At 39.7% G+C, this 26,400-nt stretch overlaps 1 protein-coding gene across 1 annotated transcript in view; it reads right to left on the bottom strand.

Annotated features, from left to right (window-relative positions):
- Positions 1-7,609: 7,609 nt before the first annotated feature.
- KIT (KIT proto-oncogene, receptor tyrosine kinase) overlaps positions 7,610-26,400 on the bottom strand; it is a 55,272-nt gene continuing 36,481 nt past the window's right edge. Inside the window, exons 8-21 of the mRNA XM_021530034.2 lie at positions 26,050-26,164; positions 24,644-24,837; positions 23,463-23,569; positions 23,244-23,370; positions 22,883-22,987; positions 22,685-22,795; positions 20,878-21,028; positions 18,982-19,070; positions 18,522-18,649; positions 15,671-15,793; positions 11,994-12,105; positions 11,805-11,904; positions 11,073-11,178; positions 7,610-9,958 (exon numbers count right to left, since the gene is read on the bottom strand). Of these exons, the coding sequence (XP_021385709.2) occupies positions 9,833-9,958; positions 11,073-11,178; positions 11,805-11,904; positions 11,994-12,105; positions 15,671-15,793; positions 18,522-18,649; positions 18,982-19,070; positions 20,878-21,028; positions 22,685-22,795; positions 22,883-22,987; positions 23,244-23,370; positions 23,463-23,569; positions 24,644-24,837; positions 26,050-26,164 (1,694 nt within the window). The 3' untranslated portion in view covers positions 7,610-9,832. The remainder of the gene's footprint in view (positions 9,959-11,072; positions 11,179-11,804; positions 11,905-11,993; positions 12,106-15,670; positions 15,794-18,521; positions 18,650-18,981; positions 19,071-20,877; positions 21,029-22,684; positions 22,796-22,882; positions 22,988-23,243; positions 23,371-23,462; positions 23,570-24,643; positions 24,838-26,049; positions 26,165-26,400) is intronic.

Raw genomic sequence — 26,400 nt, 5'->3', positions numbered from 1 at the left:
AAGTGCTGCACCTAAAGGACAGGTGAAAGAATTATGCAAATTCCAAAGTATTTCTTCTTCTTGTAAAGTCTCCATGCTTAGTCTGCCATGCATAGTCATGTCATAATATGCATAATATGCATAAGTCATGATGCATAGACGTAGAGCTGGCTGTCATAGCAGTCCTGTAGAGCCCGCTTTCTACACTTGGGGTAAAATGCTAGCACCTATTTTGAAAGAATTATATTGAGTCTGTCTGCTTGGAAGTGATAGACTTTCTGAAGCTTTACAGATGTTCAGGAATGATCTTTTCAAGTTCAGCATATACTTAGGAGAGAGGTTTTGGACATTATTAGACAAAATGAACCACATTCATATGGTGTTTGTAAAATACACTTGGTTGTTATTTCCCATTGCAGCAGATGGTACCCAAAATAAGAAATGACCTGGAACCTCATTACCAACTGCATCAAGTCTGCACAACACTGCTCAGGGAAGTAGGAAAATATTTGATTTGTTTTAATTTGAAGAAAGCTTTTCTTACTTTCAGGCTCTTAAAAAAGAATTTTAATGGAAGAGATTCATCACAAATATTCACCATGACACTGGGCAGGATGGAAAATTAGAAGAAATATCCAGCCTTGTGGTGCAGAGTACCGAATATTGGTCACTGCTTTGGGTTAAGAAGATACGTCCCTGCCATCCCTGCCTGAGGCAACTATTCCTAAGGTGCAGGTGATGGACCACTTGTTTCCACCTCCCCTGAAGCAGCTGATGGGGCTGTTGTCCAAGACTGTAATGCTAAATACCAGAAATATTTTTTCAGGGAAGCAGATGAAGTTTCTATAGATGATCAGCTTTGAGGCTGGATCTCCCCACGTTTGGGGTCTTTGTTGAGTGCTTGCCACCACATTCTCAGTATGGCTCCTACAATTCAGCCTTATTGCAGGACTTCTTCACTCCTGCAACTGCTGCTGTCTTACCTTCCCGTTTCATGTGAGTTTGCAAAAAGTCTGTCCTGGTCTACCCACTGCAGGGATGACCTCCTGCTACACTGGATTTCACAGCAGGTACAGCTGCCCCCTGAGAGGCTCAGCCCAGCCCAGACAGTCAGCTCTGACATCACAAAGCTTGGCTTTCCTGCCTCCTCTCCTTCCCACTTTTTCATGCATTGAACAATTTAATATTTTGATATGAATTTGAACCTAGAAAAATGTGTGCTAGCGTGCAATTCATCTGCCACCAGAAAAATTAGTCTTTTTAATTTAAAATAACCATTTACTTGATGGTTGAGCTCTTCAGTTTTTACTGGATGAATAGATATCCCACAGGATAATAATGCTTCAGTGTAGGAAAGCCTGTTTTCTAAAATTTCCACTGAACCCTAGAGGCTGTATTTTTGTCATGGAGGAGAAACAAAACAGTTTTTGTTCAAGTTCCTTGTGCAAAGGAGCAGATACATTTTCTTCTCCAGCTGATATGCTGTAGATCAGCTTTAACCATATTCGCAGGTATTGCTGCGGTTAGGCTTGTATGAAACCACAGATCACAATTCGGGTGCCAAACTATCTAGATAGCCCATCATATGACTGTCACAATCCCATAGCACAGCACAAGAGGGGTCTGGGGTTCTCTGTGCCATCTTTGCTCTAGAACTGGCTGCACACAAGTATAAAGCTACAACTTCTTCCTATCTGTTCTTGACTGGAAGGAGAAGGCTTGGGTAGGCAGGCAAGGTGTACCTTGTACTTTAATTTGTGCCTTGTACTTTACTTGTACCTTGTACAGGGTGTACCTTGTACTTTAATTTGTGCATATCCATGGGCTTGGGCATAAATTAGGCTCTGCTTTTGAGAAACTTTTGATATCAGAAGAAAAAATCTTGAAAATATGATGAATATGCATGTGCTCTCTGGGCTGGAGACACCAGTAGCGTGTCTTGTTTGACAAGACATGGGCATCAGGCCAGAAAACACCCTTGGTGATTTTATTTCTGAAAATATTTCTCTTGTCACATAAGTGGTTCCTTGGACTTTCCAGTTATTAGATGGTAAATGAAAGCATTGAAATTCTTACTTTCCAACTGGTTAACAGATATTTTCTTCATCATTTGTAACTACATTACTAATGATCTGTAACGTATAATGCAAAATACTTTGACTTTCTATCAAGATTCTCATTTTTCTCTCTCTAACTCTGAACTAAGGGCAAAGCGTAATGAAGCAGGCATGTCTTCAGACTGAATTATTTTACTGCCATGAAAAACATGACAAAACATGGTTCTTCTTCAGCCTTCCCTTCCCTCCCCTCCTTCCATTCAGGGGGGGATGCTCTTTGCTTTGAACAAATGACAAGATCCAAACCACTGTCACATGGCTCTTCACACAGGCATTGCTCAGGGCAGAGCTCACAGCGCCGCTCTGGTCCCAAGGAAGTGGATCAACCTATTACTTGTGATTGGAAAAGTGCCGGGGTGGTGATCGGCACACATGACTGTCACACGGCCTCAGGATCCTACGTAATTGCACCAATAGCTTACAAAGATGATGAAAAGGAGATTTGTTTCTAAAGCCATTCAAAGAAGAGGCCAGAGGGGCTTGGGTCAAACAGACAGCACTGGCAGTGCGTTTGCCTGCAGGACAGTGCTTGCTGCAGCTACAGCCCTACATAGCATACACATCCCAAAGTGAGAGCTGAGCCTCCTCCTGCTAGAGAGAGCCCTTGAGCAGTTTGCCTAAAACCAGCATCTTCTCCAGCATTGTACTCCTTCAGATCCTAAAATAATTTTTTTTCCTTCCAGCTCTTTGGGGCAGAGGCTATAAAGAAGCAGATAATGTGCTTCCTGCTGGGATTAACTGACAGAGTAACAGAGACTACCTGGGAAGCAAATCCTCTGTGTTAACTCCTCTCAGTGTGTGCTGGTGGCATCTTTGCAAGGAGCCAATGAGATGCAGTGCAGATGTTCTCCTTGACCCTAGAAGTGCCACATGTGGCTCCACAGAGAAGCTGTCTGGTGAGCACTGATGGGGATGCTCATCCCCAAGGTGGAATCCCACTGCTCTTGCTGCATTGATCCTGCTGGTGCCTCCCAGAAGGAGCCACACATCAGAGTGCGGGCAGTGCAACACTACTTCCAGTCAATGGAGAAATCCTGAAAGAATGCTTTTTTGATGAAAAAAAAAAGTGTTTTTTTCCACTCAAGTGACCAAAATCAAATCAGCTTGGTTTTTTTTCTGCAACCTTACATGTGAAATTCAAAACAACTGCTGCCATTCAAAAGGGTCTGAGAAATGCTAGGAAATTTCCCAGGAGATGACAGTCAATGGCTGGGCAGGATGCAGCAAGGCACTGGTCAGCCATGTCCTCTGGCTCCTGCAGGAGCTGCCTCCCTGCAATCCAGTGCTCTACTTTTGAAAGGTGACCCCCCATTGCCAGGCTCAGGTATTCCCTGGTATTGCCTCAGCCCCCTGAAGTCTCCAGTAGTTTAACAATAAACTTCTGAAAGGTGATTATAGTCCTTGTGTTCTATCAGTTTCCTGAGGAGGGAGGGGTTATCGGTACTGCTCATAATTTTCTATTTTCTCCATGCTCCAAAATGCTAGAAACTCTAAAAGGAAAACATAAAACTTCAAATTTAGGTAACTGCTTGTAGTGAAGCTATCAGACTTTATCCTACTTATTTCATCAATGTAGTTCAAAGGATGCTGACAAACATCCTCTACAAACATTTGTTTTCATTATTAAAAGAGAAGGTAACGTAAAATACACTTACATACCCAGTACTACCCTTTTTAGTGTCAGTGTCCTCAGATTGAACAACTAAAATGTATTACACCAATCATTTCTCTCTCTTCCCTCAAAAGAGAAGTTCTGCAAACACCAGGGTTAGAGAGAAAATCTTTACAGGCCTGACTTCTGAAGAGATAAAGCCAACATCTCTTCCTCTGCTGCAGCCAGGCTTTCCCATGTTCTGGTATCCAGAACAAGAGCCATGACAGGCTTCCACTTCTCTTAGCAATGCAGCAACTCCAGGCTGTCTTCAGACAGCAGGGGTTTGAGCAGCTACTTACTGCTTTTGGTGCAGCATTTACCACTTTTGATCTGTTGTTTCTAGTCCAAGTCTTTCCCTGGGTTCTTTGGCTCAGAGACATCCTATTGACCAGAGGGACTTAAAACCCAAAAATATGTTACACAAGAATATGGGAAATTTCAAATAGTGCTAATTTCTGGAAGTAACTAGCTAGTGTTTAGTCCCAGCAAAAGAAGAAAAATGCAAACAGCCTTTGAATGAAAAATGGCTGAAGGGGAAAATACAAATATTCTTTCATCTCATAAATAAGTTTGAATTGGCTTTGCTATTTTAACTCAAAAGAGAAAATGCCAAAAACAGCATCTGTGAGGTTACAATTGCCCTTTTTTATTGCACTGCTGTGAGGAACTGATTTAATTTTAAAATATTAATGTTTCAACATTGTTTAGTTTCATTTCTTTAACTGTGGGTTATGAATCTGCTATTTGATTATCAAATGGAAAAATACCAGAAGGACACATGCCCTGGCAGTAGCAGCACATGCAGCACATGCACAGAAAGGCTCTGTTGCTGGGTAACCCCCCTGGAGGGGAAGAGAAGAGCTTTCTCTCTAAGTGGGCGCCCTTTAGGCCATAGAGAAGAGTTCTGACGGCCACACCACCTCCACCCACAACCACACATTAAGAGCAAGGCCCCCTGCCCAGTAATTCTACTCGAACCAGTTAAAAATACATGCAGTGTAATTTGCAGAAGAGCAGCCAGCCACTGGCACGCCTACATCTCAGAATGTACAAATTCGGCAGTTTCTGCAGCTGGAGAAAGTCCTGAGGGTAACTTGTGCCACACACTGATGTTTAGTGGTCTGTAAGGGGGAAGTTACACGCTGTGCCTTCCCGTGTGGGACCTGATGGTTGGATAACGCTAAATGTGCCATGAAAGCCCTGAGCTGATATTGCTGACAGCGCCTGGGGGGAGCACACACTCAAAGCCCAGCGGGCCCTTTGGGCTATACTGGTTTCTGCTGTCTGGCACGACGTAGCTAAAATGATTTCTAGGGCACAGACAGAAAATTCAAGTGACTGGAGCTACTGCTGCTAGTAAATAATCTCTGTTGCCTGGCTTGTAACTAACAGATAATGATCCTCCCTAAGAAGAGTGAATGATAATCAATTTAATAAATACGGACAATCTTTCAGGAAACATAGCTTCAGAGCAATTTCTGGACAGAAAATTACTAGTTACAACATACTTTTCAAAGAAATTAGTGCACAAGAAACATGGCAATTGAAGGTCATTTTTAACCATTACTCATAGTTACAGAAGTTTCTGTATGCCACAATTGAACTGCAGAGTAGATTATCACACTTTTGTTACAACTTAGGTTCTAAACCAGAAGCTAAAAATTCTGTGCAACTGTTCAGTCTCCTCTATTGAGATTCAGACCTCCTTACAGGACAAGTAGGAAGATCCCTAATCCATATACAGGCAGATGGAAACATTTCACTCTCTGGGTTTCAGCCTACAACACACCAGAATTAAGGAGGCTGTTGTCCAACTTCTCCAGTGATCAGTGTGAACATCAGTGTGAATGGTTATTCCCTGGTGACTTGACCCAGGAACATGTCTCCATTTGCCTTCCCGAAGACCTATGTAGAGATGTAAAAAAAAAAAAAAACAGAAACAAAAAATATGCAGTGGTGATGCATATGATACTGATCACTAAGTCCATATATACCCTAGTGTTCCCATGGATCTTTCCTCTTCTCTCCCACAGAGCCTACAAGTATTTTCTTTTCTAGCTAGTAAAGGGAACAGAGGACAAGTTACTCTCTAATGTTCAGCATAAGAGGGGGATTTTCTTTTCTACTTCTGGCCAAGTACATGTTACAGGTGAGATTTTCCAAGGTGTCCTTGGCTGGCTGCAAAATCACAGAAGGGTTGAGGTTGTAAGGCAGGGCATCTGGCCCACCTCCCCTGCTTAAGGAGGGACACCTAGAGCCCCTTGCCTGGGACCATGTCCATAGGGTTTCTGATCATCTCCAAGCACAGAGACCTCATAATCTCTGGGACAATCCGTGCTAGTGCTCAGTCACCCTTACACTAAAAAAAAAGGTGTTTCCTGATGTTGAGGGACATTTACACATTTCCATTTGCACCCAGTGCCTCTGGTCCTGTCCCTGGGCACCTCTGTGAAGAGCCTGAACCAATCTTCTGTCTCAGACATTTGGTCCATGATAGTCCATGGCCCTGATGGTCCATGATGACAATATGGTGCTGGTTGCTCTTTATAGCTGAGTACAATAATGCTTTGAAGACATATTAAATGTCAGTATGTGCTTTTCCGTGAAAGCTATTGCTTAGAACTGGCAATAAAATAATTCAGAAGGAAATGGGTTTGACCATGAGCAGGAATGGAAGTAGTAATCACTGCAAGCCTTGTAGTAGGAAAATAAGAGCAAGATTTTTTTTCCAAAAACAGAGATGCAATATCCTTGGGTGTTTCAGAACAGGAAACATTTCAGGAAAATAAAATTAATGGTGTGCTAACCAAATAAATACATAAAATAACTCCTTTGGTTGTGCTAAATGAGAAGTCACAAATTATTTGTGCAATTCAGCTACAGGAATCCATCAGTATGAATTCTGCTTGAATGTGGGGGTGAAGAAGATAGGAAAGAAAAATGGCTCCATATCAGATACCATCTTGGTGTCTTCTGAAGCATTATTAAAAACAATGAGAATGCCAATTGTAACCAAGCTTGTACCTCATGGCCCCTGACAAAACTAGGTTATAATTCCCTTAATTAGTTTTAACAAGTGAAGTAAATACCTGTGTGGAAGAAAAAAGAAAAAAAAAAAAAAAGGAAGCTGTTTTACAAAGGAAGCTGAAGAACGGGAGCTTTCAAGGTGGCCTGCTGACAGAACAGGAATGTTTAAGGACCAAAACAATTGAGGTCTGTCTCCCATATAAGTTAGTAGGGGTTTTAGTAGGGCAATTCTAGAGACCTGTAGGCTCTATAACTACTATTAAATCATACAACCAAGCAAACCCTTAGGCAGCACAGGAACAAGTCTGAGTAGGGGAGTCACAGATTTCAAACCTGAAGTAACTACATCAGAGGGTCTCCCACTAAGACACAGAGAACCTGCTCAAGCAAGGGAAGCTTTCCCTTTATGACCCCCTCCCACTGCAGCAGCCCCAGGTATCTCTGGCTGCCTCCCAGCAGTGCTGCACTCGGCCAGTCCAGCACGAGCCTCATGCCAGCCTGAAAGAAGGGCCAAAAGCATGTACATTTTTTTAAACAATATTCAGCATCACTGCAGCCTTTGAGTGGCTCCAAATGTCTCTTGCAACCATTTCCTTAGCAATACCAAGAGATCTTCATTTTAAATACTATTCATGACACACAGACTGCACAGTCTACAAGACCAACCTTCTAATTGCAATTTTTTTCCAGAACAAACTGCATTGGAATTTTCAAGTATTTGTCCCACATATTCACAGGAAAAGAACTCACATAGCAAATAAATTTTTTGGCATGTATTTGCAAAAGTGTTTCAGAATGCCAGACTTGACCTGTGTGTGGCCAGACACTGAGGTTTTGCTTCAACTCAGGAATTTATTAAGATTTAACATGAAAATATTCAGTTTTAACATAATACACATCGTTGGCATTTGAATACATATTTACAGATTTATTTGAACTTTTCTTAACTGCAATTCTACAACTGAGCAACATATCCATAAGTGTTTCATAAACTTTCAAACACTTACATATTTATACATATAGTTTTTGCATATATATATATAAAAATATTTTTGAGACTCGAGGACTGAGAATAGTCAAAAGGACATTATTGCTACATTTCCATATTTACAAAAACAATGCATAAACCCATTCAAAACACCAAGCCATTGCAAAATAAGTTTCAAAACCCCCAAATTATAAAAATATAAATTTCAAGAACGAAAAAACCCAACCTCTTTCAGCTAAGTGTCTGTAAAGTACCGAGACATCTATAACAACTAGTTTGTCTACAGTTGCTCCAAAAGCCAACACATTACAAAAGAGCTTTTATAGCATAAAACTGAAAATGCTCAACAACTAGTATGCATAAGAGTGCATCCAAACAAATGGCTAACTTTGGAAAGGTGCAACAGCCTAAGTAAGTTCAGTGCAAATGGCTAATTTTTTTTCTTTAACTCTGAAAGACAGATTCCTGTAACAATAAACCAAATGCACAGTCAGAAATAGAAAGAGCATGGTACGCAATGTAACCCAAAATATACTACCAGTGTGTGTATTTACAATTGCCTTGTATTTGGGCAGTTAGTTACACATTTGAATTGCATGTAAACTCAACCAAAGTCCTGGTAAAGTAAGTTACAGAGTGCTTAAGTGCATTGTAAATAAATAGGTACTCAAGTAGTACTTTGCCTCTGAGAAATACTCCTCTCAATGCTTTTACTTAATTTTAGGGGTCAGAAACAAAGGAAGAAAAGAACCAGCAGTGTTCCTGGTGGGAAGAAAAGGGGCTAGAAAACACTTTTAAGCAAAATCCTTGGCTCAACAGATGCTGACCCCAAAGCTTCATGTCTATCAAAGAAGAATGAAAGGATTCTTTCTTTTATGCCATTAATAAATTTGGCACTTCTCCATTAGACTCTTCTCGATTATCATCTCCGGACTACCAGAGAAACAACTTGGGGTGGAGGAGAATAGCCCTTTCCAGTTAGCACTATCCAAGACTGCCTGTGGGAAAGATTCACCTGGGTAGGACAAGATAAAGAAAGGGCCCCCAGGAGACCATTATTTTTCTCTGCTCTCCCTTAGATAAGATGACTCATTAAACGGCCTCTTCTCTAGACACAGTTTACTAGAAGCAGCCTTCCTCCTCTTTTTTGATCAATTTGGCAGGATCCACCTATCTTTGGTGAACACTTTTAGATGCAACTATTAGCAAAATGAATGTCAAAGTCTTTGGGCACCCCAGGCAGAGGACCACAGAAGCAGTTCAGGCTCCATGGTGGAGTGAGACCCAGCAATGGGCAGCTTCATGCTGGCAGGGAATGCACCGGTGGAAGTAGTGCATATATCCATGGAAACAGTGCAACTGGTCTGCAAAGGTGACAGCACAGATGGTAAATAAAAGTTAAAATCCATGCTCTTCCTCCCTTCTTCTCTGGCTTAAACCCCAGAGCTCCCAGGAGGGTTTCTAGCTGTGCAGATTTGAAAAGTCTTGGTTGCTTCACCTCTTTTTCCCAGGTAAATACAGCACCCTTATTGGCCTCCAACCTATGATGCCTGCCTGGGAAAGCCTCTTGGGCTTGGTTGGATGTGAAAAGGGGTTTAAAAAACCATTAACTTAATACTTGTTTCTTTTTCAACTTCAGAAAAACAAGATTAACTAGAAAATTACTGTATGCATTCCAGGCACAGATCCAGAGACGAATCACTGCAGATTTGGTTTGATCTACAGTCATCCAATTCCAAACAGTCATCCAATTCCACACCCTGGCTTATGATTTCTTTTGTCGGTTGTTTTTTTTTTTCCTTCACATCTGGCTCTCTACTGCAAATACACACAATATAGCGAAATATATACAGCTTCAATTAATACTGCAATGATGCCTGTAACCGTGCTCAGCAGATTAAGTTTATGTATAACAGTGCATGGTAAAGGACAGTATTACAACAACGTTTCAGCTACACAGTGGTAGAAGTGAGTAAAAGAAAGAGAAATTACTGAAGTTGTCCCCCTCTCAGCCCCTGCACAATACAAACAGCTAACACATCTGATCTCCTCTTCTTCATGTGCCACTCAAACATCTTCGCGTACCAGGAGAGGCTGAGTAGAGGAAGCACTGCTGCCCACTGAGTTAATCCTCACCGAGTGATCTGGAGCATTTCCTTGACTGGAAGGTGGGGTTGAGAAGTTGGCATAAACCTGCAGAAGCCAAAGACTGCTGTCAATACTCTGCAGACTGCTCCCTTCACACATTCTTGGAGAGCATTCCTTTCTTAGCCTTTTCCCACCGTGTACTACACACTGCTGTGGAGGGGTTGCAGCTCAGATGCTTTTTTGCAAATCAAAACAGTATCAAAAGGTCTTGGGCTTAACTACTACTTTAAAGAATCATGAAGCTCCATCTCAGTTACTAAAAACACTGTAGCTTCCAACTGCATGCCAAATTTCAGCTGAGCTAAAAAAAAAAATAGCTCAGGTTATTACTGAGCTCCCTCAGAAATCTCACTAATAATTCCTTCAGGTTCTTGCTTTTGTTTTAGTAATGCCTGCACCTGCCAAAAATACACTACAGGATGCAATTGAACACCAGCAGCTTTCAGTTTCCTCTTTTCTCAAATTGTCAGGAAGCCATGTACTCTCTGCCCAAACGAGGCATCCAGAAGGTAAAAGGAAGCTTTATTTTTAAATCAGGTTTAAACATACTTTTGTAAACCCTAGTAACACACAAAGTTATGGAGAGAGAAAAACCAAGTTTAGGATGTGCCTCCAGTTTTTCTTTTGACAGTTTTTTCCAGTTGCCTGCTCAGAATAAGCTTTCACTATGGAATGTTTGAAAGAGAAGCACATGCAGTTTGTCACAACGTACCTCCAAGGTTATGTAAATGGTATTAGGCGAGGCAAGCGAAAAGATACAGAAGAGCACCAAAACATCCACCCTTTCACCCAATGGCTTTCCTAATAAAAACTAATTATGCTTTATTTCTGAGATGTTTCTCAGATTAACAGAATTTTTCATAGTTTAGGATAAGATGAATTTGTGCAGTACCATTGCATTTTGTAACATCAAAATTGTTGTGACAGGTCTATCGTGAGTGAGAAACATCAGTAATGCAAAAAATGTTCAGTAGCTAATAAGTGTTGGGTATGGGCTTAGATAGATACTGTCTAATGGAATAGCCCAAACATCACTCCTATGACCCACACTGATGCAGCAAAGCTACATAAGCAATACTAGAAATGCAGTGCCTGGGCTCTTTGCTTCTCACAGCTCCAGCATGACATATTGCTTGAAACTGCTTAATCCATAACTTACCCGGGGGGCATTTTCTGAAAGCTGCTGCTCTATCATCTGTACAATTTGTTTAAATGTGGGTCTCTGTAAGGGATCAGCATCCCAGCAACTCTTCATTATGTCATACCTGTAAAGATACAAAAATTAAATACTGCTCATAAAGAAATCCTTAGTTCTTATTTCTCCTGCATCATTGTTTGAAACAAAAATGTTGCATCTTTAAATGACTTTAAGAACAGGAATGGTGCTGCTAACACCTGTGTTTGTGACAACAGAGAGCTCACCACTAATGGGAGGCTCTGGACACAGTGTTCTTTGACAGCTTGTTAAATGCCAATCCATTTACAAAATAGTGAATTAGGAATGTCTCATAAAGATCAGTAGACAGTCCTCTTGCTGTCAGGAAGTACAGCACAAATGCAGATGCTGTACAGTCTGGTAATACATATCACTGACTTTATCTGAAGTAAAAATGTTTAATTATGTTCTGTGATCTGTCAATAATTTATTGACAGAGAGCAGGTGCCATGACAAAGTGATCAGATGGCACAAGCCATAGGCGTATTTCATTGCTTGTAACAACACAGGCATGTATTCTACTAGTTAGAGTACATGAATTATTTAAAACATGAAAAGAACCTCAAAAAATGACAATGGGACAGTGCAATGAGCCTTATTGAAAGAACAGAAGCTTCCCTTCCTTCACATCTTTACTGATGTTTGGATGATTGGAGGTGCTGGTTGCTCACTTACATTTCAGGTGGTGCACACTCAGGGCTGAACATCCTGTATCCCTCTTTGATCATTTTATAGAACTTGGAGTCCACGGGTATCCCTGGATAGGGGCTGCTTCCTGTTGAGAGAGCAGGTGAATAACATGATTTCTGCATCCACAGTAAACCCCAAGATGAAACAGATATGAAGTACACATAAGGAGCTTACCTAAAGAAAAGAGCTCCCAAAGCAATATCCCATAAGACCAGACATCACTCTCAAAGGTGTAGACGCAATTGAAAATACTTTCAGGTGCCATCCACTTCACAGGAAGACGAGCCTTTCCAGGGAAGAGGGAAAAAAATAAGAAATTAGACATAAGGAATAAAGATTCACCAAAGTAAAATAAACTTGTTCTGGTTTTTGTGTGCATTAAATATTTTTAAAATCTAGAAGCATCCAACCAAAAAAGAAACTTTTAGCATTTTAGAATCTCCAAGTGCTGCATTGCTAGTGATCCATCTTTCTGTGGGTCTACCAAGCTAATACTGTTCCTTGCACTCTGACTTTCTGAATACTGTTTGACTCCTTCTGTCTAGTTAATAAATTATATCAGGAAGTCAGAGGAAAATCATGTAAGTTATCATGGCATGGTTCCTTAAGCACATAACCAAGTCTACTTTGGTGGACTGGCTAGCACAGGCAGACAAATAAGATTCACATGGTTGAGATGCTTCAAGGCTTTAGTCAACACATCTGTATTAACTCCTCAGTCTTATCAGCAGAAAAAATAAAATTCAAATTAAAGTAATATATATTAATATATATATTTTGGGCAGAAGTGTTGATCTGCTGGAGGGAAGGAAGGCTCTACAGAGGTATTTGGGCAAACCGGATTGATGAGCCAAACCAACTGTATGAGGTGCAAAAAGGCCAAGAGGTGGATCCTGCCCTTGGGTCCCAACAAGCCTATGCCTTGCTACAGGCTGGAGGATGAGTGGCTGGAAAATTGTCCAGCAGAAAAGGACCTGTGGATACTGGCGACAGGGACTGAACATGAGCCACTGAGTGCCCAGGTGGCCAAGAAGGCCAATGGCACCCTGGCCTGTGTCAGCAATAGTGTGGCCAGCAGGACCAGGGCAGTGATTGTCCCCTTGTACTCAGCACTGGTGAGGCTGCACCTCAAATCCTGTGTCCAGTTCTCAGCCCCTCACTACAACATTGACATTTAGGTACTGGAGTGTTTCCAAAGAAAGGCAATGAAGGTAATGAAGAGTCTGGAACATAAAGCCCTACAGGGAGCCGCTGAGGGATCTGGAGTAATTTATCCCAAAGCTCTCTGCAGCTACCCAAAAGGAGGCTGTAACAAGGTGGGATCTGTCTCTTCTACACAAGTGACAGGACCACAGAAAATGGCCTTGAATTGTGCCAGGGGAGGTTTGGATTGGATATTAGGAAAAATTCTTCCCCAAAAGGCCTGTCAAGTACTGGAACAGGCTGCCTGAGGAAGTGATAAGTCACCATCCCTGGACGTATTTAAAAGATGTGTTAGATGTGGGGCTTAGAGAAATGGTTTAGGGGACTTGGTAGTGCTGGGCTTAGCAGTTGGAGTGAATGATCTAAAAGGTCTTTTACCACCTGAACAATTCTATGATTCTGTGATTTTTTATAAGTTTGTGTGGGTATAGAAAAATCCCTTATGAATGCTAACTGGAGCAGAAGAAAGGACACAGGAAGCCTTTGCATTTGCTTCCTTCCTCTCCCTGGTTTGCCCTTTCCTTGTCTGATTGTAGGAGCTGGTCAGACCTCTGTCCTAAACACTCTTCCTGCTTTGGAAGAAACCAGACCTTTTTCTTCCAATGATCAGAGGGCTTGAACACATCTCATGTGAAGAAAAGTTTGAGAGAGCTGGGGTTTCTCAGTCTGGAGCAGAGAAGGGAGACCTCACTGCAACCAGTATAAAGAGGACTTACGACAAAAGATGGAGAGAGACTTTTTACTGGGCCTGTGACGACTGAACAAGGAAAAGTGGTTTTAAACTGAAAGGGAATGGATTTAGATTGGAAACAAGGAAAAAGAACATTATAAGCATGGTGAGATTCTGGAACAGGTAATCCAGAGAGATTGTGGATACTTCATTGAGGCAACATTTCCAACACTGGAGATGTTCAAGGTCAGATTGGATGGCACTCTAAGCAACCTGATCTAGTGAAAGATGTCCTTGCCCATGGCAGAGGGGTTGGACTAGATGATCTTAGAGGTCCTTCCAACCCAAATCATTCTATGATTCTGTGATTCTATGAACTTGGGAAATTTAAAGGATAACCTAGACAAATAAAACAATTGCACACACTTCCCTCCTAAGCTGCTGGTCTAAACTTCCTGCTCCCAGGACTCTTTATGATCAGTCAGCTCTTGATCTGACCTTGAGCCTGAAAGTAGCTTGGTTACACTAAATGCTATTCAATATTTTGTCACAGCAAGCATTCATTAATTATTTCAGCTCCTATTGCTCCCTAACATGAACTTCTAGGCAACCAATAGCTGGTACTGATGTTGTTTTGAAGAAAACCAATAAACCTGTCTGTCTCACAGCCTAAAATAAGGATGCTGTAGGTATCTAAGACATCAAGGCCTGCTGGGTAACAGCACTGCAGAATAGTTATGTCATCCCTGAGGTACCATGGATTGACTGAAGTTAACTGAGTGGCAAACCCCTTTGGTGAGAGATGCTCAGGTGTGGGATTTTCTCCCTTTAACAGCTTGCCAAGGCCAGGACAGGTTAAGCTTCAGATCATGCGTTGTCAAGCCTCTAAGTAATGACCAGCCCCTCATCATTAAGATCATGAAGCCCTCAGCTGAACTGGGGACAAGGGCTGCCTTGCTGAACAGGGATCTTCTCCTTTGAGAAACAGTGCAAGCAGCAGCTGGCTGCACCTATCTGACACAGATTTAAAACATTAAGCCAGGCAGCATAAATCAGTTTGAGATGCAAAATACCTATACTTCATAAACACTTCCCCAGCTTAACCACAGAGAAGCTCGATTTTCTTTTGTAGTAGGGCTCTTTTTACTGCACTGGTACTTTAAAGGGGACCGCAAGTGCTGCCAAGGTAATCTGCACCACTTCAAAGTGCCTTTGTACCCCTCCAGAGGTTTAATAGGTACTTGTGAGGTCGGTACTCTTCTACATGGGAGGTTTTAAACTTTTCTCATCAAAATATAGTGTCTTGTTCCAACCCTGTTACGGGATTTGAACCACAGCTGCAAACTAAAGTGGTCTTTGTTACACATACAAGGTTATGATATCTATATTGAATCAGAGAAAACCAAGATGTTTTTGCCTCCCACTGATGCACTAATCAGTAAATTCATGCTTTAGTTTTCATTGTCTGAGTGCTCCCTTACAGAAAAGGATAAGCTAAATAAAACCCTAATTATTTAGATATTTTTAAAATAAACTATTTCAATAATGGACAAATAGTGCAATGCCCAGGGAAAATGTTTCCAAATAATTCCAAAATTTAGGACTGGGATACTAAAGTATTTCCATGTCAAAACCAGCAATTACTTACAGAGCATACAGCATTACTTACAGAGTATATTCATGTATAGTAAGAAGACTGGACATTATATTAGTGCAGCAAAAACATTTCTTCCACTACAATATACATTCAGGTATGAGCACATATTTTCCAGTATAACAAGTATAAACCAAGGATTTTGTCAGCACACACATCTATGTCAGAAATTTTCTCCCCTAGCCAATATATATATATATATATACACACTAGAACTGGAAAATCCAGATTTCCATCTAACTAAAAAAGACTTTTATTTGCAGATCAAGACAACAGGAACTTGCTTAACTTAAAACAAGTGCATTAAGTATCATGTATACTTACATTTCCTTTGACCACGTAATTTGAGTCATTCCTTATATCTCTTGCCAGGCCAAAGTCACAGATTTTAGTAATTCGACCATGAGTTAGAAGAATATTTCTTGCGGCCAGATCCCTATGAATGCACTAAATAAAGGCAAATAAACAAAACTAGTTGATAATATCCCTAACAGGCTTGGTTACCTGTTTACTTAGCTGTGTAACTTACTGTATTATGCATTTTAAGGCAAGCTGTAAATCACAATGAAGCCATGTGCTAATAACCTTACTCAGATGAGTAAACATTCTGATATTGTATATTTACAAGAATTACATCAATCTACAGTAATAAGGTTGTCTATGCATTTAGTTTAGAAAATACCAGTTGCAGTCATTGAATTTTGCAGTGTTTCACATCCTCAGCTAAAATTTTATGTACTTTTTTCTGATTTATCAAAACCATCATTTGTTTCCTAATACAGGACAAAGTAGAGGGAAAATGTGTTTTGTTTCCAAAATAGTCCCAATATTCTATTAAGTAGCTATTGTCATTTATATAAAAGTGCTGAAAATCTGAAAACAGGGAAATTATGCTAACAACTTCAAAGCACACAAACACAGAAACTGAATCCTATAACAGAAATAATCATCTGGAAAGCTGAATTATTAAGTACCTACAAGAGCTTAAGCAGACTTAGGTATTTTAAAATAGTGGAAATTCTCACATGCCAGTATCTTTCAATGTATGGTCATGCATTCAGTGACCTAACCACCTTATAGTCCAGTTTTTACTTTAGAAGTGGGCATGTGTTGGTAATTGCAGTTCCAGAAGGGTGCCTGAGTTTCCCAGCAGCTGTGTTTCTTTGTATAAAACTGTGGAGCTCATGTGTGTTTGTTAGAGAATGGAGGCGATTCTCTAACAAAATGATTTCTTCTTTCATCTGGAAAGGAAAGTATTAAGCTTCAGCTTTACTGATGGTATTTAGCATGCAGGCCACAGCTGTTTAAAAATAACTGAAGACAGTGCAATTTTTCTTTTTTCCTTGGAATACAGAACTTTTGGAATTTCTAACCAAAAAATGACCTAAAATATCAAAAGTCATGAAAATCAAGCTGAGAAAATAACTGCAGATTGCACAAGTAACTTAATGTCTGTCCCTTTAGCATGCTTATAGGAGGAATGATTTTCAGTAGTTCCACTCTTTTGGTAGACTCTCATTCACTTCTGTATACAAGGCATTCTTCACTTGGCATATGTACAGCTGTCATACAGCACTGAAGCAGTAAGGTGAAGGAACAGCCAAGAGTCAGTATGGCTCTGCCTTGTTCCTCCAGAATCAGTGCAGTTTGCATTGAACAGAGACTTTGTCCAAGGGAGGAAGCTCTGGCTTGTGATTAAGGCACAGAGTGCTTAAGGCAGCTGCCCTCCCAGAACAAGCTCCTATCTCAACTCCTGTACAGCCTTGACAAGTAGTACAAGAGCAGCTGGGTATTCTGTGTGCTGCATGCTGGTCTTCATGGACCCTCCTGCCTCAGGGATGTGAGGCAATCTGAGGCACCTTGCCTCCTTGGGAATCTATCTACCAGCTCACCCATGGCAGTCTGCATTAACTAATTTAACTGCTGGAGCCACAAGAGTGTAAGTATACAACAACTGAAGAGGACCAGTAACATATTAGTGCACTTGCAGTTTAACTCTGTGATATAGGTGTTAACTTGGCCCTGCCAAAGCAATAATGCGCATTACTTCCCATCCTCAAGGCGAGGTGATTTTACATTCTTTATTGCCTTTGCTATTTAATGTCACTGTGTCTGTAAAAATGGAAGGACTATAAATAAAAAGTCACCAACAATAATACATAGTGGATCCAGGGGCTACTCTTTAGGAAAACAAAAGAAATAAAGAATGTCTCTCTAAGCACTGCATGTCCTCAACAGTGAAGGATGCAGGAGTGTGGTGAATCTGTGTATCATCTGTAATATGGTATGTTTGCATGTCAGGCCTGTTTTGAATGTGTTGATAAATGAAAAATTAACGGCTTATGCTTTGTTTTGGAAGAAAGAACAGTGGGAGAAAAAACACAAGTGCAAAAACAAGTTTTAATGTGCACTTTCCTCAGAGAAGAGTTCAAGTCAGATTTCCCAATAGTAACACAGGACTCCAGGGTTGTCTTCCTTTCCTTGAATTGCCTAAGTTTGGTTTTACACTTTATTTAAGGTGCACCCATAGTAACTGCATTAGTTACAATGCTTGCATGTTAAATGGCATTTTTGCAATAAAATGTAAGAAAAACCCTAGGAAGATACTAATTATGCTGTGCTTAAGGCTTCTTTATAAATCCCCTTCTGTTATACGATACCTCTCCTCTGAAACCCAGAGGAATGTCTATTCAGTGTAGCCAATGAAGATTTTTTGTGGGTCTCTCAGCTGATCTGATCTTTTCAGAAAATTAAAAATTAAGACATTTTCTGTGAATTAAGTCATGCTTACAAAAAAGAGCACACAATGTGATATCTCCCCTGTTTAAGGCAGTATTCTGCATGAGAGAAGTAACAAGTGCAGTATTTTTTAAAACTCATGCAAATAGATACCTTTGCACTGATTCAACTACCCTCAGCAGTGGATATGCAATAACACTGCTTTGCACTGACTTCTGTCTTAGGGGATATAAAACATCACTTTTGGCCAGTAAGCACAGTATACAACTCTAGCACCATGTAAAGTTTCAGGTATGGGAGGGAGCCTATCAGTTTGCAGTGCTTGGTGAAAAGAACACTGAAATATTCAGCATTTAAATACACAGATCACATTAAAACACTGAAAGTGACAAAACATCTACAGATTCTGTCCATCTCTGAAAAATTCTTAACTTACGTTTTTGGAGGCAAGGAAGCTCATGCCCTTTGCCACCTGGTAAGAAAAGCTTAGCAGATCTTCTACATCTAAAGCAAGTTCATCATCTTCTGGCATAGAAAGGGCAACATCCTGATCAGTGTAGGATCCTACAAAATGTAAACAACAGCTTTTGAGTTAAGTAAGTGTAATCATGCAGAGTTGTTTTGACATTAAACAATACAGCAATTTTAGTAAGTACCAGTCTAGAATCACATGAATAGCCCATCACCAAAAAGTAAAAAATAATCCTGATACTCCATTTAAGTGTGAAGAAATTAAAATTACAGCATATTGTTATTTTTCAAGCCTTCTCACATCAATTACTGAGTTTTAAGTATCCTTGTTCATAAAAGACAAATATGCTAAAACTGAACAAATCCATAAAGCCTGTTTTCCTGCACTCCCATCAGCAAACAGAATTCCTTGTCACTGAACTCACCAGACTTCACAGGTCGTTTTTTGTCAGCCTTTGGTGGGACTGCATATGACACTCCTGGTTTCATGTCCATGTACTCATTGGCAACATCACTGTAGAGGCAGCAAATCAAAAGAAACCTAGTTTACTGAAAAAGGTCTCAAAAGCTATCCAAACAAAAAGTCAACATCAGGCCAACGTTCTGAATAATTGCTTTACAGATGATCAGTTGACTGGAAATTCATGGGTGTCTGAAAAAAATGAGGAAATGCTTGCACAGAAAGAAAGGTTTGTTGGTACAGTTAATGGTACAACTCAAAGTTTCGAGTTGGCTCAGGTGAGCAAACAAAACCATTCACATAAATACTGTTTATACAGACTTCATTCTCTATAAATTAACATCCAGATATTTCACAGGATCTGCTAGCGCTTTCTTTTTCTGCTTAGGCCAACTTCTACCAGACTATTTCAGCAGCTCAATTGGCAATTGAAATTCAGAAGACAAATGGCAAAAAATGTTAAATTCAGAAATTCCCAAGTTCCATAGGGGATTCATATGCATTTCAAAAAATCAGTTGAGGCTTGGGACAGCCATCTGCCAGATTCTTTTAAGTTTAAATTTTCTTATTGCTATATATAATTCAAATGTATTCAGATTTTCATACTACATGGTTTATACAGTTAGGCACCTTTAGAAATGATGGATGTACTTTGGCATTTTTCACTTCATTACCATTAGAATTCATATACTCCCTTAGCCTGAAACATCTGCTTAGTTTAAGAACAACAAATGCAGCCACAGAGCTAACATGGGAAGGAGCAATGAGATCACCAATAGCTTTTGTTACCACCGGAAATATATCTGACATATTCAGCAGCAGAAAATACTAAGATGAGAATTTTGTAAATACTCTGCTGTTAGTAAATAAGTCAATTTACAATTTGCAGTTTGTAAACTCAATTAACAATAACTCAATATGCTTAAGCAGCAAGATCCCTTCACTGAACAGAGGGCAATGGCAAATTTGGAGGGGCAAACACCTGCAATGGCAAATCACAGCCTTTATGTTCATCACCCCAGTGGTCCCAACCTCTCTGGGGCATCTCCAGCTACCCATTCATTGCCATGGCACAAACAGTTTCACCAGTACTAGGCCTTGCTGGGATAAAGAATTCTTCCAACTCCTTAGGTCTGCCTGCTTCTTTCGTGACTGCCAACACAAAGTAATAGGCCCAGTGAGGCAATAAAACGACTAAAATTTAGAATGAGAAGGTATTTTAATAGGCCCTAGGTTTTGGTAAGCTGTCTCTCACTTTGCAAATGGAAGGAAATCTGCTTGGAAACACCCTTGGAAAGAACTCTGGGATGGTATATAAAACACAGCAGTTAAAAATATAAAGACAAATTAAGTACAAATTTAATCTCAGCCATGACATAGGTTGTTTCACCACAAAATGCAGTGAACTGTCAGTGGCAGCCTGCTGCTGACATTTTAAGACCCTGGTTTCATTTTGTAAAAAGTCATTTATGAAGGCAGGAATTTGGGAGAACTCAGGGTACTAACGGCCTGACACTGGGGAAACTACCATTTAAGCTAACAAATAAGCATTACCAAAGTTTAATAATAGTAAACACAAAAAAATTGGAGCCAAGGAGGTGCATGAAATAACTGCAGAAAATCTGATAAAGAAGAGAAACAAAGGGCGCATACAATCCACTCTGTATATAATGACACTGTTCAAATAAACCACCCCCTGAACAAATAGCCTCTTAATTAAATTGTTTTCTTGTGCAGCAGAGAATCTTCAAAGCCTTCTGCATTAAATGTTTCTCCACACCTCTTATCCCTAATAAACTTTGATTTTTCCTCCTTCCCAATCATCTAAAAATGCAAGTACATTTCAGCAGGTCATACTTACGCTGCAGGCTCTGACTGATGCAAAAGGTTCTCATAAACAGCTGCATCTGCATGTTCTTCGTGTTTTGGACAAATAAATGAATCTCGTTTCCGTCTCAGAAAATTTAAAAGATCACCATAACAGCAATATTCTGTAATGACCAGAGTGGGACCTGTAGATGCATGTAAGGTTTAGAAAGCTGGTGAGTATTGCTTTTAGAGCAGAAAACCTTACATAAAGCTAGCATTCAGTGAAGCACACAGACTGGACTATTAAAAAATCACACTGTCTAGCACTGTCTAGACTTGAAAAGTTACAGGAAAGTAACCCAGCATCTTCCCTTTCACAGATGAACAACTATGGTCCAGATAAAGATGTGTCCCAATTAACGTTCTGCCCCTCAATTGCATTGCATTGTATAAAAATTCAACAAATAAGTCTTTTTCTCTTTTTTCATGTGATAATGTTTCTGGCCAGACACATCTGTTTGATTTTGCTTGCTTCCTGAAGGAAGTTATTTGTTCCAAACATTAAGAGTAACTCAAGCTTCAAACATTAATCCTTTTGATTCACTTCTGTTTACAGTAGAGCTTCACACTCCTTCAGTAATGTTTTGGAAATGATGTAGTGTTATATTCTGCAGTATAATAGGAAAAATCATTCAAACAGAACAGCCCACTGCAACAGAAAACTACATTGCACAAGGTTTTAGAATATTAAAATGAAATCAGAAAAGGAATCAAGTCATCTTCAGCATGGATATTTATAGATCAAGTATATGTCTTTTGAGTGAATGACTCCAGCTACAGACATTGAATATATAATTACACTGTGTGCTATTTCATCTCTAAGTTTACTCTGCACCATTATTTCCTAACCCCACTGGTTTATTTCCATTTTTCTGCAGTTCAAAATTATAGCTTTCACAATAGCAAAAGAAATGTTTGTGGTGTGATTTCTTACAGACACCACATTTTTCTCCACTGAGAGAGACATGCATTCGGGCCAGTGAGTCAACTTAGTTGGATGCTTAAACAAAATTGTTTCATCCTATTTTTAAATAATTAATTGTAAGAAATGTTTTGCTCCTCTATATGAATTTTCACAGGTTCCTTTTCTTTGAAAAATGTGTAAGAAGCAATACCATCTTTCATATTAAAATGTATACAAATTAAAACCACACATTTTTTATCATTCTCTATTGACACTTCAGAAGGTTTTGTAGCTGTAAGTTTTGTAGTTTTATTGTGCAGGAAAACAAACTTATGAAGTTAATACTAAATATGAAACATTATGGTTGTGCAATACATTCTTTCGCAAATTACTTTTCTCAACTTTCTGCTGCTTAGAATTTGTACTTTTAATGCTGCCTTAACAGATACATTTGCAGTTTAAACAGAAGGCTGGAAGACTAGACAAGACAAGCCTGTTGACTTCACCTTGAATACCAATAAGGAACCAGTTCTCATTAATGAGGAACAGTGTGGTGCAGGTAAAAATTTATACCATTCATTTTGTTATCTCTCAAGAAGAATGCACCCAATGGTTCACATGAAAGAGAATAAAAGCAACCTTCCTCTTTAGCTGCAGCTACACTGGTCTTACTGCTGTTTTTACAGTAGTAGTTGAGCCTAAAATCTAGATTCAGTAAATGATAGGTGATAATCATTATAATCTGCAACTTGTCTAAGCATGAAATGTAAGATTTTAGGATGAAATTTATCATTTCTACACTTAAGAGTTGCACCTTGAATTCTTCCTCACAAAGTTCATCCTCCTGGCAATTAAAAAAGGACAGAAATAATCAATAATCTGCAGATAACCCCACCTCCAATAGTGCAAGCTCCAAGCAGATTCACAATATTAATGTGGTTTCCAAGGTAACTCAGCACTTTGAGCTCTGACATCAAGGCTTCTCTCTCCGTTAAATGGGCACTTGCTGCAAGGCGAAGCACAGAATTCAGCATGTAACACACCAACCAGGTGGAAGAGAGAAAACACAGCATAGTATACTAAAGCAACTTACTTTTCAACATCTTTACTGCTACTGTCATAGCAGCATCAGACTTGAATAAACCATAAGCAGTGGCTTCAACAACTTTCCCAAAAGCTCCAGCGCCAAGGGTTTTACCTAATAAAGCAAACAAAATACTGTAAGGACTTTGAGTACTTCTTCCTGTAGGGCTCAATATTTTACTTTATTATATTAAGGTAGCTATTGCAGACACGCCTGCTTGCCTTTTGTCCCAAGGAAAGAATAAGCAGTTATCAATATCTGCATTATTGTGCAACAACTTTGTGACAAAACCCCACTGTGTTTGACCAAAGTCTCACATGAGACCTGAAGGTTCCACCTTGTAGATGAAGTTAAATAAATCTAAACTAACCAAAACTCAAACGGTTTCTAGGAAATTCCCATTTGTGATCATAAGGAAGTTGTGTTGGATCTATGTAAACATAGTTGTTTCCATTTATTTCTTCAACAACTTTCCACTGAACTTCGTACTTGGGTTTCTGGAAAAGAAAGAGAATGGCTGTTACTAATGAAGACTCAACAAGTAGCTACAACACTTTTTTAATTCAGGCAAAGGGGCTTCTGATTTTACCTGCAAATATATGTACACCAGGATCATGACTATGATGCACATCAGTCCTGCAGCAACTCCAAATGCAGTTAGTAAAGGGGTGAAAAGGGTATGTGTACGGATTTGCTCTGAAAAGAAACAGAAAATTCTCCTAAAAATACTGAACAAGAAAAGCTAAATTAAAAAGATGCAAGTGAAAACCTTTCCTTGTCTCTTCTTTGTGAAATACAGTTTGGGATTTTGACTTTCCTAGATGTGCTCCAGGTGTATCAGAATGTCCTTCCTGAATGACCTGTGGGAGATGGACCTGGCACAGAAACCATGCAGTTTGATGCCTTTGGAGTCTCAGCTTCATTAATTCAGGAGGTTTGGCACACAGAACAGTAAATGCAAGGGGTTTGCATGATCTCAGTCAAGTTAGGTTAAAGAAAGAAGCTTTTATCTGAAGTCCCAAATTCTTTTCTTCCCCTTTGTCCCCCACCTAAATATGATCACTACAGCACACCCTTTACAAGGAGAGGTTGTGGCAAGTAGCAAAGAAATACCATTCTACTACAATCCATCTACCCCAAATCTGGCGTATTTGTTTGTATGTTATATCTGGGTGTAACAGAAAAAACAAAAGAAGCAGAACATTTGGTTTTGCAAAGAAGAGCACAGCTTTACAAACACATTTCAAATCATCTATGTTCTAGTGGGTTTTTCTTCTCCCCCACAAACCTACAAATACCACTACAAAACTCATAAGCCCTTTTGCAGTATGTTGTTGTTACTTCTTTTATAGCAGCAGGACACTTAGGCTCCAGGCAACTTGGGGACTGCATTTTTCCTGAGACATTGTAAAAACCTAAAATAAAGTGCAATCTTTCTTTGAAAAAAGAAATGATGGCCTAAATAGTCAAAGCAGAAAAACAAGAAAACAGAAGGGAGAGAGAGGGGAAAAGCCAGGGCAATGCTGTAGGTGGTTTTCCTCTGTGCTGCAAAGACAGAAGAAACCCACCTACCTACTGCACTGCAGAACAGGTGCCATAAAAAGACAGTACTAAAATAGTCATTGAAAAATTAAAGCAAGACTTTGACAGACAGAACATGCAACATACTACGTTATCATGTGCACAGTACTGTGAACCTTCTTACAGTTAAACCACTTAAAATCCTTTTTCATAAAGAGCCGCACACTACCAATGTTTTGTGGCCATTACCTTTAATAGCAAAGTTGAAGAAAGCAGAGCTCCTGTCCCCGTTGCTGGAGGCCTCACAGCACACGGTGCCGGTGCTCCTGAACATGCTGGCATTAATGGTGCTTTCAACCAGGATTCGTTCAAATGACGGTGATGATGAATTTGTGTAACCAATTTTGACATCCATGGGGGATATTGTTGGTGAATCAAAACACCTGGAGAAACAATACTGACAGTTACCTGCCACAGATTGCTACCTGAAATGCCAGACCCACAGACAATTGAACAACTCTGGTCAACAAATGGATTCAGCTGAAAATCTTAACCCTGAAACAGCCTACTCATGGTGTCTCATAGTCTTTTATGTAGTGGGAGAAATGGATACATACGCTTAGCCTGGCCCAACTGGAGACCATGATGAGTGAGAATCTCGGGTTTTTGCTGGAGACCATGTCTTTTGGTGAGACATACCTAAGTCTGTAACTTCTCTATGGGTTTTATACCATAAGACATACATTTTCAATTTCATTGTCAAGCAGTTGTGGTCTATTACACACTTCTGAAAATGTTCCCCAAGCATCATCTTATTACAGCACAAGAGAAGTCCATGATATACACAAACTCCATTAAACTTATATGCAGGCAGAAAATAGCCAGTTCTTTTCTCTCAAGATGTTGCTTCTTCTTCATATGTCACGTATTTACTACATGAGCACACATTTAAAATAGTACCTTTTAAAAAGGTACTATTTTAAACTATTAAGGGAATAACAATTATTTTAGACATAAAACAAATTACAGTGGTGGGAAGGAGACGCGTTACTTGCTAGTATGGTATCTATAATCATGGGGGAAGTCAAGCAAAACCTTAAAACTTGCTTCACAAATGCTCACTCATTTTACAGTGAAACTCTACAATCTTCTTATAAACACCTGGTCTTAAGAACAACTTCTTTCATAACAACACTGTACTTGTTTACTTGTCATATGTTTCATGTGAACAGAAATCTAATTACATTATGTCTGGAGAAATTACTTAATTACACAATAAAACAAATTATAACAGCCATATTTGTGAGCGATTCTGTGTTTGCCATTCTGTGAAATTGCATATAGAACAGGTGTCATTTGGGGCCAAGCTGATAAAAGCCATAGCTAGCTTGCAGCAGAAACTTTGGCTTTTACTTTGCACAGCATAAAGTGTTGGTTATTCCCCTTTCAAGGACAGAATATAAAGGAGAAAATTAAATGTATTCCTGCCTTCTCACAATATACTGCAAATACTGCAATGCCAAAAGGGATGAGAACCACAATACAACATTTGAATGTAACTATTACCAAGTCATTCCATGTTCTTAATTTGTAATTAGTAATTGGATGTGTTGCACCTAAAACAACCTTTGGAGACTCTTGTTTACTTAACTTACCTTTGCTCAGTTCCTGGGCAAAAATACCAGTATATGGTAGGGGCTGGGAATCCAGCTGCTACACACTGGAGAACACCATTGCTAAGTATATCCAGAGTGAGAATCTCAGGTTTTGCTGCAATAAAGAAAAACAATAGTCATCCACTAGTCACACCAGCAGCCTGTGAGCCTCATAATCCATGGAATCACTCAGGTGAGCAAGACCTTCTTATTGTCAAGGATGTCTGGGTCTGACCTGCAAAAATCTAACCTCTGTGAAAATATTAGTTCTTACACTGAATGCTTGGGCTGGACATTAGAAGAATGCCTCATCTCCCCATAGTATTTGATTTGATAAAAAATCCTAGACCA

The sequence above is a fragment of the Lonchura striata genome, chromosome 4 (genome assembly GCF_050655825.1).
Source record: "Lonchura striata isolate lonStrDom1 chromosome 4, ASM5065582v1, whole genome shotgun sequence".
NCBI classification, from domain to species: Eukaryota; Metazoa; Chordata; class Aves; order Passeriformes; family Estrildidae; genus Lonchura; species Lonchura striata.
This window is presented reverse-complemented; position numbering and strand designations above follow the sequence as displayed.